The 13,547-nt window shown below is 32.0% G+C and overlaps 1 protein-coding gene across 1 annotated transcript in view; it reads left to right on the forward strand.

Moving 5' to 3' along the window:
* LOC106468063 (actin-interacting protein 1-like) overlaps nucleotides 1–13,258 on the forward strand; it is a gene marked incomplete at its 5' end in the record, with an annotated part of 36,368 nt that extends 23,110 nt beyond the window's left edge. The window contains 4 exons of the mRNA XM_013928462.2: nucleotides 1,844–1,954; nucleotides 3,786–3,956; nucleotides 6,113–6,263; nucleotides 8,616–13,258. Coding sequence (XP_013783916.1) covers nucleotides 1,844–1,954; nucleotides 3,786–3,956; nucleotides 6,113–6,263; nucleotides 8,616–8,725 — 543 coding nt within the window. The remainder of the gene's footprint in view (nucleotides 1–1,843; nucleotides 1,955–3,785; nucleotides 3,957–6,112; nucleotides 6,264–8,615) is intronic.
* Nucleotides 13,259–13,547: the final 289 nt, after the last annotated feature.

Consider the following 13,547-nt stretch of genomic DNA (forward strand, 5'->3'; position numbering starts at 1 on the left):
TTATTTATGTATATTCATTATCAGTTAAGTACACATTATTTATGTATATTCATTATCAGTTAAGTACACATTATTTATATATATTCATTATTAGTTAAGTACACATTATTTATGTATATTCATTTCTATATTTTGGCTTGTTAAATCTTTATTTTTTGTAGTGGCCCACTGGGAGGCTTGTTTTGAAATTTAAATGTATTTAAAATTTTGAAGATGATCCCATAAAATATTTAATTGTGTTACTGCTGCCACATGATTGTTTCAAAATTTTAAGGTGCTGAAATTTTACTGTCTATTGACTAGCTTATTGAAATTTTTGTTACTAGTACTTTTTTTTTTTACTTTTGCTGACAATACTCTGCTGTTAGGGTTTCTTGCCACAGTTATCTTACAAAAAGCATCTTGATGCTATTCTAACATTATCATTTGAGTTACTTGGGGTCAATTGTTCAAGGTCCCCCAGTGGGACAGCAGTAAGTTTACAGACATACAATGCTAAAATCCAGGGTTTGGTTCCCCACAATGGACACAGCAGATAGCCTAAACTTACAAGACTATTTTATACTTTTATACTTTCCCTCTTGTCGCATTACTTCATTCTATTGTAAGTTACTCCTGAGGATGACGTAGATCACGTCGAAACACGTACTTGTAGAGAGATATTTTAAAGTGGAAGCCGTACGGCTTCAATAAAGTTTTTATTGTGTAAATATATAACGTTGTTTTTAATTATTTATTATAATTTAAAAAACAAATAGATAAGTTTGTAACAAAACAAAAGTTGTACCACAATTACAGAATAATATATATTTATATAGTTTCAATGTACCCAGCTTATGCTTCAAGGAATATAACAGATAAAACTTATTCCTATCATAATGTTGTCGTAAAACATATGTGATTAATATCATGTAACTTTTGGAATGTCGGTACTTTAACATTTTACGCAACAGCATTGAATTTCTTTTACTGTTGCACACAAATGTCATAAACCCTGAGATAAACTAGTATGATCACCATATGTTGTCTTATGTAAAGGGTAGTGCAAGTGATTTTGATGCTATGATTCTTTATCTGTGGTTAAATTTCTGAGATTAAAACTTATCACCTTGCATGTTTTACATGGAAAGCACTGTAATTGACCTTGAATGTATGATTAAACCCTTGAGATAAACATTTATTGTTACCATGCATTATTTTAGACCGAGAGTACGGAATTTAATATCTAATGCTATTCTTTGTTATGCATGGCTAAACCCTTGAGATGAATGTTTATCGTCATCATGCGTTATTTTAGACCGAGAGTACGGAATTTAATATCTAATGCTATTCTTTGTTATGCATGGCTAAACCCTTGAGATGAACATTTATCGTCATCATGCGTTATTTTAGACCGAGAGTACGGAATTTAATATCTAATGCTATTCTTTGTTATGCATGGCTAAACCCTTGAGATGAATGTTTATCTTCACCAACTAGACAAGTGTGTTAGTGGAATGAATGAAATCTGTGTATCAAACACTGTTAGTCACATGAAAGCTAGAAAACTATTCAAAATTTTTGTAGTTTGTGAAAGAACTTGTTTTATTTTTGACTCTGAAGGCTCCTCTGTTGTGTTGGAGAAGCAGAGAAGAAGCTAAAAATGTTTTTCTTTTGTAACCAGAAGGAAAAAAAGTGACGAATATTTGTGTAGCTGGTAAAGCTGTGTATTTTGATAGATATTTTGTGTTCACAACAAGTTTTGATTTGGTGATTATTGAACTAAAAATAAAATATTAAAAAAAAGATGTGTGTGTTTGAAAAAATTTAAGATGTTCATCCCAACAGTGTTTTTTTTTTACAGATCACTGTTATGGATCGTGGCCAGAAGAAGACCTGTTTGCAAGTGGAGTATGAACCAAGCTGCGTTAGTGTTCATCCTGTGGAAACTGATGTGGCCGTGGGGGGTCATAAAGTACTGTGCTCTCTTATGACTTATTTTTATGCATTGTTATTGGTTTTTTTTTTTGTTAATAATTTTGAAACCAGGTTACATCTTTTTTCAATCTTTGATGTATAACAATGACCCAAAATGAGCGTTACTTTTTAACCAGTCAAGGAAACCTGATTTAAAAAATGATAGAAAACTTATTTTAGGAATAATAGTTATATTGATGAAACTTTGTAGAATGGACATCAACTGCGTGTTGTAGATACACAAGTGTAGAGGATGATGAATGTCATCCTCTACAACAGGCAGTTGCCGTTCATTCTACAAAGTTTTATCATGAATACTCTGCCTAAACATTTTATCAAAGGAAACTTACATTGTCAGATTTGACAGGCTTCAGGAAAACAGTCCAGGAGCTAAAATACTTTTTTTTTTCTAATACTGCACACAGAGGTTGATTTTAGAGGTGGTGTGGAAAACTGATGGATCCCTAGAAAATTGTTCAAAAATAACATTCTGAGCAGGGCTGCATTGGCCGTGGCGCAGTTGCAACAGAACCCCAAGACTGTCAGTTTAGCTCTCCCTTTTTTTCGATAAATCTTCATATTTTATCTGTTATTTGTTCTATTCTTACTCACTACAGACTAGATCAATGTAAACGACCTTGTAACCACCATAAAAAATACAAAATAAATCAAAATTATCATTTTTTTCTTTCTAGAACTACTTAAAATTGTAGCAGGAAACAACATTTCTTTACACTAAATAGTTTACAGCTTCTTAACCTTATACAACTATTCATAATTAAATTTTGTTTTATTGCCTTTTGTACCGTGATTTTTAAAATTCCCACCATAAGAAGTGTCAAAATTTGTGGTAACATGAAGCAAATGTTACACTAACCAAGTTACATAAAGCTTGTGCTACTCATGAGCTGTTAGTCCTAGCAAGGAAAAAACGATTTTAGGGTAATTTGTTGATGTGCTTTTGTAATGTTATACAATAACAATATTGTTTTTTTATGTGCCTAATTCATTCTTACTTGCCATGTTGTACAAGTAAATAATAATTATTATAATCATTTAATTTTAATATATTATCTTTAAAAGTTAGATGCATCATATTCTAATTTACTTCGAATAATTAGCTCATATTCTGTAATTAACTTAATATGTATTAATTATAATTAACTTCAAATTTGATTGTACCCTATTCAAGGGGCCTCAAAAAAATAAGTGTGAAAGGGCCTCAAATTACCTTAATGCAGGCTTGACTCTGAGAATATTTCTAAAGGATGTTTTGAAAATAACTTCTAACTTTCTATGGTGCATTGCATGTTGGTGTTTTTCTAGCTTGTACAACATTTGATGTAGTCTGTGCATTTACCAGTATTACATTATTCAGCTTAGTCTATGAAAAATAAAGCACTGTTTTCTAACACATTTTTATATTAGTTAATAACTGCACAATTTTGTTTTAACACTATAAAAAGTGGTCAGTATAGTCTTAATTTTTTAGGCTCTGAAACAGATGCACCACTATGTGTCAGAGTGGAATACTTATAATGTCAGTTCGGTTAAGCTTTACAATAACTATTATATTGTTATAGAAAGATATCTTGGTGAAACACTAATAGGGACAAATCCTCACAAGAAAAGATGTTTCTACTTCAGTAGATACTATTAATTATCAATGTTAATAATTTACCCTCAAAAGAATTTAAAAAAAAATACAGATAGGACTTGGAGGAAGCTTCTTTTTTATCTTTGTTTCTTCACTTTGTGATACTTTCTAAATAACAATCAAGAAGGAGATTTTAAGCAAGATATCTTAACTTATTTCTCCTTTGGTACAGGATCATAAAGTCCATATTTACCTGCTGAATGGATATACGCTGAGTCTTAAAACCACACTCGACGAGCATCGTGGAGCCATCACAGATGTGGCCTACTCTCCGGATGGTTCTTATCTTGCAGCCTGTGATGGTAACCGAAAGGTCATTCTGTACCGTGCCTTAACTTATGAGGTGAGCAGTGGATGTAAAGTTTATTTCTTCATGAGCTGTGAAAATGAATCATTCATGAAAAAAAGCAAAGAAAACACGTGCCACATGTCAAAAGCAAGAAAAACTAAAGGGGTAGTATATATAACTGATCCTGAACACATCAGTATATAATAGATTAGGGTTAACCTTTCTGTGTTAGTCTTACCATTATATCTTAGTTTGTTTATGGTCAGTATAACCACTGGATTCTTGCTTGATTAATACTTCCTATGTTTATAATTGCTCTGACCTCTACAGTATGGTCTAGTACATACCTCGCTTGTTACTAGTCCAAACTGTAGGTTGCAATCCAGCTTAGACTTTTGGTGTGACTAGTCTGTTTACTAGATTGTAATTTATCTTATACCTATCTTCTTACTAGTCTCACTGTTATATTGTAGTCTAATTAAAACCTGTGTTATGACCAGTCTGTTTCCTAGATTTTAGTATATCTTATACCTATCTTCTTACTAGTCTCACTGTTATATTGTAGTCTAATTGAAACCTGTGGTATGACCAGTCTGTTTCCTAGATTTTAGTATATCTTATACCTGTATTTCTACCAATCTCACTATTATATTGTAGTCTAATTGAAACTTTTGATGTCTGTTCACTAGGTCATAGTCTTCATATATTTCAAGGGCTGATATGTGAATTAAAAACTTGTTTAAAACACATAACAAGTAACGTTTCAACCTCTTTACCTGATGATGATCTAAGGTGGTGGAAACATTGTTACTTGTTTTGTGTTTTATTGTAGTCTCACTATTATATTGTAGTCTAATTGAAACTTTTGATGTCTGTTCACTAGGTCATAGTCTTCATATATTTCAAGGGCTGATATGTGAATTAAAAACTTGTTTAAAACACATAACAAGTAACGTTTCAACCTCTTTACCTGATGATGATCTAAGGTGGTCGAAACATTGTTACTTGTTTTGTGTTTGAAATAAATGTTTTTAATATCCCTATCAGCAGTCTCTACTATATATAAGTTGTAGTCTATCTTATACCTATCTTGTTACCAGCCTTACTGTTATAGCATAGTGAAAATTTTGGTGTCACTAGTATAATTGTTAAATTGTTGTTCAGTTGATAACTCCTTTGTTGTCTCAATCTGTCACCAGTATAATTGTTAAATTGTTGTCAAGTTGATAACTCCTTTGTTGTCTCAGTCTGTCACCAGTATAATTGTTAAATTGTTGTCAAGTTGATAACTCCTTTATTTTCTCAATCTGTCACCTTTATAATTGTTAAATTGTTGTCAAGTTGATAACTCCTTTATTGTCTCAATCTGTCACCTTTATAATTGTTAAATTGTTGTCAAGTTGATAACTCCTTTGTTGTCTCAGTCTGTCACCAGTATAATTGTTAAATTGTTGTCAAGTTGATAACTCCTTTGTTGTCTCAGTCTCACTTAAATATTATAGTTTAGTTTATACTTTTTTAGCTATCAGTTGCATAAGTTGTTTTGGCCTTTTTTAATCTCTTTTTTTTTGTTGTTGTTGTGATGACAACTCTAAACATTAATTTATTGTATAGTTTATACCTTCTTTATTATCAGTCTGACTGAAAGATTATAATGTAGCTTAAAAGTTTTGTTGGGGATCTTAGCTTTATATGGTGAAAGGTGTGGGGAATGATAGTCATTATGACTGTCCACGTCTATGTAGTTATAAATAAGTCTACTAGATAAATAGAAATATTTGTGTTGGAAATGTTGTTTGTTTGAACTCCGGTATTGAGCGAAAGGACTAGTTAGCATTGAAGAGTGGGACATAAAGCGTACATTAAGATTGTATAATGTTTTTCCTACTGGAAACCTGTAGTATATGACCAGTAAAAAGAGTAATAATAACAACATTGGAAAAATTATAATCATTCTTATTGTGATATAATGTCACACAAACTACAAATCTATAGATCCCACTCCACCAGCATAAGGCGTAACATACCAAGATATTTGATATAATAGAAATGTATTTTTCTTAGATTTAAATTTTACAATATGCTTTGTATTGATGATAATTATGTTATTTTTTGTATTCATTTACTGTGTGAGTGTGTGTATGTATGTAGTGTTTTATATTTTCCTCAGTTAGTTGCTAATGAGTGTTGTACGTGATTTTTTGTCGTAGCTTGCTCACAATTTGGATTGGTGTTTTCATACTGCTCGAGTCAACTCCATATCCTGGACCCCAGACTCTCAACATTTAGCCACTGGAAGTCTTGATACTGGTATCATCATTTGGAGTGTTGAACAACCAAACAAGCATATAAACATTAAAAGTAAGTAAGGTAACAGTTAAGACAGAAATAAAGAAATTGTATGCTTTCTCTGTTAGTGATTTAGTATATTTAGTGTTGTTTCTTGTTAATATTGATGCTTGCCATTGTTATTAATTCTGTGTCTTCTAATCATTAGTGTTGCTTCTTGTTATTAGTACTGTTTGTCATTGTTGTTAATTCTGTGTCTTCTAATCATTAGTGTTGCTTCTTGTTATTAGCTACTGTTTGTCATTGATGTTAATTCTGAGTCTTCTAATCATTAGTGTTGCTTCTTGTTATTAGTACTGTTTGTCATTGTTATTAATTCTATGTCTTTTAATCATTAGTGTTGCTTCTTGTTATTAGTACTGTTTGTCATTGTTATTAATTCTGTGTCTTTTAATCATTAGTGTTGCTTCTTGTTATTACAATTAATAATGCTTGTTATTGTTATTAATTCTGTCTTTTCATTGTTAGTGCTGTTTCTCGTTATTAGTAGCAATGATGCTTGGTATTGTTATTAATTCTTTGTTAGTGCTATTTTCTCATTGTTATTAGTAGCAATGATGCTTGTTATTGTTATTAATTCTGTCTTTTCTTTGTTAGTGCTGTTTCTCATTGTTATTAGTAGCAATGATGCTTGTTATTGTTATTAATTCTGTCTTTTCATTGTTAGTGCTGTTTCTCATTGTTATTAGTAGCAATGATGCTTGTTATTGTTATTACTGTTTCAACTAACAGTTTTATTTTGTTTGATATTAAAGATATAATTTGAAAGTTACTATTTGCTCTCTGTGAACATAACATAGAAATGTTGCAGACAAAAGTATTGGTACCTTACACTCAATAGGAGATAATTCAAGAACACATCTGAAATACTTGCAGTGAGTGAACATTAGCCCATAATTGATGTCACAAAGACTAAATACAGTTGCTGATAGTTTAAGAAACAATCTTTATGAAAAAAAAAAATTAATTTCAAATACTTGTTCATGACAAAGGTATTGGTATTTTTAATTAAAAGATTGCAAAATCTCAATAGAATTCATAATAAAATTAATTAATGAAAACAACTGCATGGTAATTAAACTGCATTAGAAAGCCAACAGTCAGAAAAGAGGTAATTATTTCAAACATCTGTTGAAGGAGAACTTTATGGTAACAAAACAGATGGTGGTTAAGATGAAAGAATTGGATTCATGCTTGAGAAAAGCAGTTGTAGTAGAATACAACAAAGGGAATGACTACAGAGCAGTGTCAGAGAAACATGGAGTATGAAAATCCACAATCAGAGCAATAATTAAGAAGTACCATAGAACAAATTCAATAAGAGGTTTGAAAGAAGTGGATGTCCAAAGAAAATTACAAGAAAAAAGAACAGCTTAGAAGCATTAGGCATAATAGTGTACAAAAGAACTTTATAAAGACACCAGAACATATAAAAGTTGTATGCATGTATACCTCACTGCAAACCACTTCTTAAAAAAAATTAAAAAATACACTATCTATAATTTATCAAGAAATATTAAAAGGAATCTGAAGCATTCTTCCACATTATGTTTGGAGAGAAAAAATTAAGAACATTTTATACTTACAGTAAAACATAGAGGTTGTTCGATCATGATATGAGATGTTGTAGCAATGCAATAATTGGAGATAATACATGTGATTGAAGAATGAATGAATGCAGTCATATATCAAAAATGTTACAAAATACAATGATACTGATGGGCAGAAGATGTATTTTCCAACACAACAATGATCCAAAGTTTATGTCTAAGTTAACCCTGAAATTCTTGAAGATATTGATGATAAAGGTCCTGGAATGACCTTTGAAATCACCAGATCTCAATCCAACAGAAAAGCTTTGACCTTATGAGGAAACGTTGTAGCCAAACATTTTGTGTCCAGTCTGTCTGAGCTGGAGGAAATATGCAAGAAAGAAGGCTGAGATTTTTCCAACAAGGTTTATCACATTAGTTGAGAACTGTGATTAAGATCTGAAAGCTGTAATAAAAGTGAAAGGAGGACACATGCATGAATAGATATTCCCCCTTGTGGGAGGTTTGGGGGTTGTTCCCCCTTCAAATAAACAGGGGGATAACTGAGATTATACAAAAGTTGTTTATTTCTTTAACTTTTTACGTTTTTCTAATTGTTGTTGTCTGAGCTACAGTTTAAAAACTTTCATTGGGAAACAAACCCCGTGCAAGTGTTTACCTATAAACATTTACTACTTTATAATAAATTCTTCTAATTACTTTTCATATTTGTAAACTTTGTTTCTGCTGACACTTCCATAATAACTTTTCCCTGTTTTATTTGATTAATACTGGTGTATGAATGATGATTTTATTTTATTTTCCTTGGCAGAGGCGCATCCACAGAGCCAAATAACAAGAGTTGCCTTCTTAGACAACAACACTTTGGTGTCAACAGGACAGGACAGTAACATCAAGATATGGGAAATTACTTACTCGTGATTTGTTACGTTGGATGGTAGCCTTGCAGAAGCGGCTCTTGTCTGTTCCGATATTTCTTTCTTTTTGATCACCTTAAGGCAAATCCTCAAGGATCATATGTTTTCATTGTAGATTGATGGCTTATGAGATTTTTGTGACTGTTTCTTTTTATTTATAATTGATTAATATTGAACTAACCACGTATAAAAAATATACAGTGGACCTTGCAATCGTTCAGTATAAACCATTCACAGTTTCAAAACTGAGAACTATGTTTGAAAGCTTCCATGATTTTGAAATAACAATGCTAGTGAAAATGATGTTGAAGTAACAATGTCAGTGAAAATGATGTGGAAATAACAGTGACAGCGAAACTGTTGTTGCTATAACGATGCTAGTAAAAATGATACTGAAAATTATGTTTAGTATTTAAGGTGAGATCGATAAAGTTTGTCTCAACAAGTAATTTTGAACAGATTTCCAAATCAGGCATTACTAAATATAGTGAATAAATACAGCTTTGGTTGATCCTTTTTGTAACTTTAGTAATTCCTTGGCTATTGCATACAAAAACCATACATATACCAGTTTATAACTTTGTGCAAGTTATGAAATATAAACCAATAGGTATACTGTTACAATGCTATACAGGTTCATTAATGTCATGAACATGTTCACTGAATAATTCATTTTAGTTTTGTTTATCATTCAAGCTTATGAATTTTTAGCAGATTAGCAGTTTTCTTAATGCATACAACTGGAAAATAACTTAGCAAAATATATTAAAAGACTAGCTATAGAACTTCTGTCACCTGTGATGTCCAGCTACAGAATGTCTGGCATCCATGATGTCAAGCTACAAAACTTATGGTACCCATGATGTCTAGCTACAGAGCTTCTGGAACCCATGATATCTAGTTACAGAATGTCTGGCATCCATGATATATAGCTACATAACTTCTAGCTCCCATGATGTCTAGCTACAGAACTTCCATGTCCAGCTACAGAATGTCTGGCATCCTTGATATCTAGCTACAAAACTCCTGGTACCCAGAATGTCTAACTACAGAATGTCTGGTACCCGTGAAGTCTGGCTACAAAATATATGGCATGAAAGATGTTTAGCTACAGAACTTCTAGCACCCATGTTGTCCATCTACAGAGCTTCTGGAACCCATGATATCTAGCTATAGAACTTTAGTACCTATGATGTCTAGCTACAGAAGTTCTGGCACCATAATATATAGATGTATTGCCTCTGAAACTATCTGCCATGTGTTTGATTAAAGGAAAAAGAATTTCCTCTCTTAAAGTATTTATTATAGACTATTTTCAGTATATTTTGTTTTATAAAGAACAAGACATATTTAAACATTAACATTTGTTGCATTTCCAGATAGAGATCCCTCTTGACTATTTTGCTGGCTATGGGGCCCATAGACAGCTTTTGCCACTGACTCTTTGTGTTTGGGGATTTCCAGCTGTTATAATATGGCACACTTTGCTTACCATGGCTGTGGTAAATTTTGTAGCAGATCTCTTTCATAGTGGTCCTGATGCCCCAATTTGATTCATATTCCTTTGTTTTCCAGTGATATTAAGTACAAGGGATATTCCTCATCTTGGAAATTCCTAATTCTTGATTTGAGCACATCTTTAACCTGAGCATATGAATATTTTTTTTCTGAAGGAGCTGTTACATACCTCTTCTAAAAGCAATCATTTTTCGATGGTGTTACACTACCTACAAACGGGCAAACAATGTCAAAATGTAGTCCTGATAAATGTTCCACTGTGATCTTATATTGGCTGTAGTTGTCTTGTGACTTGCTGTTTTAGCATTTTTAAAATTCCTGTAACAAACCTACCTAGTTCTCTGTATAAGTTCATTTGTTGAGCATAGTTTGAGCTTCTGTGTAACTCAACTGTGTTTAATAAAATGATTATGAGTACCATGATTAGTACTGTTCTTAAGGGCAATAAAATATTTTTTGCAGCAATATTTCAGTGTTGATGGGAGTGTTTACGGTATTGACATAAAATAATCTTATTATACATGTTGCTTGTTGTGTGTAAACATTTGGTTGATGTTTTTCTTAATATCAAATTGACTTGTAGATTTTCGTGCAGTTGCAAAAGTGTTAAGTTTTCAAGGGAAACATGCTAACATGTTTAGACTGTCTGCTGAAAAAAAAAAGGTGATTTCAACTCAACATATTACTTGTTGGAGACATTTAATTTTCGTGGCATGTCATTATTTTGAAGGACTTTCATGCTGATTTATTGAACACCCTGACACATGGTTGGAATGTCTATGGAAGCAGAGTGTAATTTTGTCTCCAGCTGCTCCATGTTGAGGAGGAATAATGCTCATTATCATTATTATTTCAAGTTGATATTTACCGTCTCTGCCTCTGTTGATGAAACGTCAACTAGTAAACATGCCTAAAATGTTTTTTTTTTGTAAAAGGTTGAGAACAGAACAGAAAAAAATATTTAAGAATATGAATGATTGTCTAAGTAGAAGGTTGGTAAGCAATTATGTAATTCTTAAGTATTTCATCATGCTGCCCCTCCAGTGACTCAGTAGTAAGCCTGAAAGCTTATAATGCTAAAAATCAGGTTTTGATACCCCTAGTGGGTAGAACACAGATAGTCCATTTTGAAGCTTTGTGCTTAACAACAAACAAACAAATAAAATGCTTCATATTGTTGTGCTAAAAACATGCTTTTCCTTTCTCAAACTTTACTGTATTTGATTGTTTCTTTCTTTAAAAATGCCTTTTTTCTTCAAAAGATAATGTAATAGTAAAAATAATTCACATGCCATGAACTTAACATATTAAACCTTACTAAACATTCTTGTTGTACTGGATCTAAGTTATGTAAAACTTCTGTTCTCTGGCACTCTTCGTATTAATTACTCTTTATTTGGTTGACAGTATTATTAACCTGAGAATGTTTGCTGTATTGGAAATCTAATAACTGAGGAATGTGACAAATTTGTACTTAGTTTTGGTATGAGGCAAGCTTTCAATTCTTCCACTTTTCATGGCTGTAATCTCGTCTTTTCTTTTTATCGCATTAGTAAAACTGTTTTTATAATCCTCTGGTTCAGTATCTTCTTTCAGATACAAAATCTTCTTAGTTTTGACAATTTTTTTTTCATTAAGTTGCAAGTGTCCTTTTGAGTAATCTGTTTCTGTAAACTAGGTCATTAATATTTTCTTTGCTATTTATATTTGGTAATTTCAGTCTGTTTGATAGAATATTATGTGAGAGTTCAATGACATAATTATCGGTACACTATTATGATTAATAAGTTGTGCATTGAGATCACATTTATATATTAATACAAGTACAGTGTTGTTTTTGTAAAGATTGAATTTCCTTGTCCTCTTTGCTACATTCCTTGGAAGAGATAATTATGGTGAATGTGTGATGAACCTTGGTAATTACCATTCATTTTGACAAATCAATGTAAGTACGTGTTTTAAAGATTGACACCTGATCCTATGTTACTATTACAGTTCATTCAGGAAGTGTATTTAGTAACCACAAAGTTTCTTGTGGTCAGTATTGGCCATAATGTGAAAACAGTTGCTCATGCAGTAATAATAAACTGAACCAACTTTCAGTTGATTGTTAGAAGTGTAATTTACATACGGAAGCATCATATCATGGTAGCCATGTAAAAGTTGAAAGAAATGACTCAAATCGATGTAAGGGTTGTTTAGTCAAAACGTTAATCATACAGCTTTTTTCTATATTGCGATTTTATTCTCTTCTTTGCATTTTTTAGATTCTTATAAAGTTGTAACTGCATTTATTTATTTTTGTATTATCATGGTAGCCAAATGTGTTCCTGGTATATTTTACGAGCCTGATCAGTTCGTGAGACTGATTTAATCTTTGTCTTTGTAAACTAACGTAACTAGATTTTACCAGATTTATTGGACCTATAGTTTAGACAAGACTTTCATACAGTTTTGTATACTGGATTTGTTGCAGTTTCCTATCATTTTTGCAGTACAGGAGGAAGATGTCCAACATTGGGTGGGCCAATACTGGCCAGATGCGATGTGTCTTGTAGCACATATACCTACTGCCACAAGTAGTCACATTGAAATTATAGATTTTATATAGCTCCAGAGGCACCACATGATTAGCCCTTTTTCTCTATCCCTCTCTTAAACCAAATGTTATTGGGAGGTCAAAAGAGATATTGGCACCTCAAGAAATATTGAATGGGTCAGACCTCTTCTCCCCACCCCCCCGTCACACTTTGTTCTTACTCCACAGGTCTGGTATGGTTAGTTATTATGTAAATTCCGACAAATTATATGTTTTCTTTATTGTGGCCTGTTAAGTGTATCTAAGTTAAAGGCTAGCATGATTTTAAGATGTTTATACAGGCATTATTTGTGTTCTTGTTTGAAGGAGTGTAAAGAAAAGTGTCCTTGAACTAGTTAAATAACTATTTGTACATTGAGCCCAAATAAAGGATTTCCAGCTTCTAACTATTTGCAGTAGTCTAGAATTGAATAATAATTGTACTTTGAGCCCAAATAAAGGATATCCAGCTTCTAACTATTTGTAATAGTCTAAATTGAATAATGATATAATTGTTTGTATTTTGAGCCCAAATAAAGAATTTCTTACTTCTGAATACTGATATTTGCAATAGTCTACAATCTAATGAAACTTCCAAGATAACTCATCTCTTCACATAGTTCAGATATCTTCCTCACGCGTCTGTCAAAGAACTTTGCATGCAACTAACCTTAAGGCAACTGTCATCCAATTTCACGTGAAATGTGCTACTGTATGATGTCGTAATCAT

The sequence above is a fragment of the Limulus polyphemus genome, unplaced genomic scaffold (genome assembly GCF_000517525.1).
Source record: "Limulus polyphemus unplaced genomic scaffold, Limulus_polyphemus-2.1.2 Scaffold2854, whole genome shotgun sequence".
Classification (NCBI taxonomy): Eukaryota; Metazoa; Arthropoda; class Merostomata; order Xiphosura; family Limulidae; genus Limulus; species Limulus polyphemus.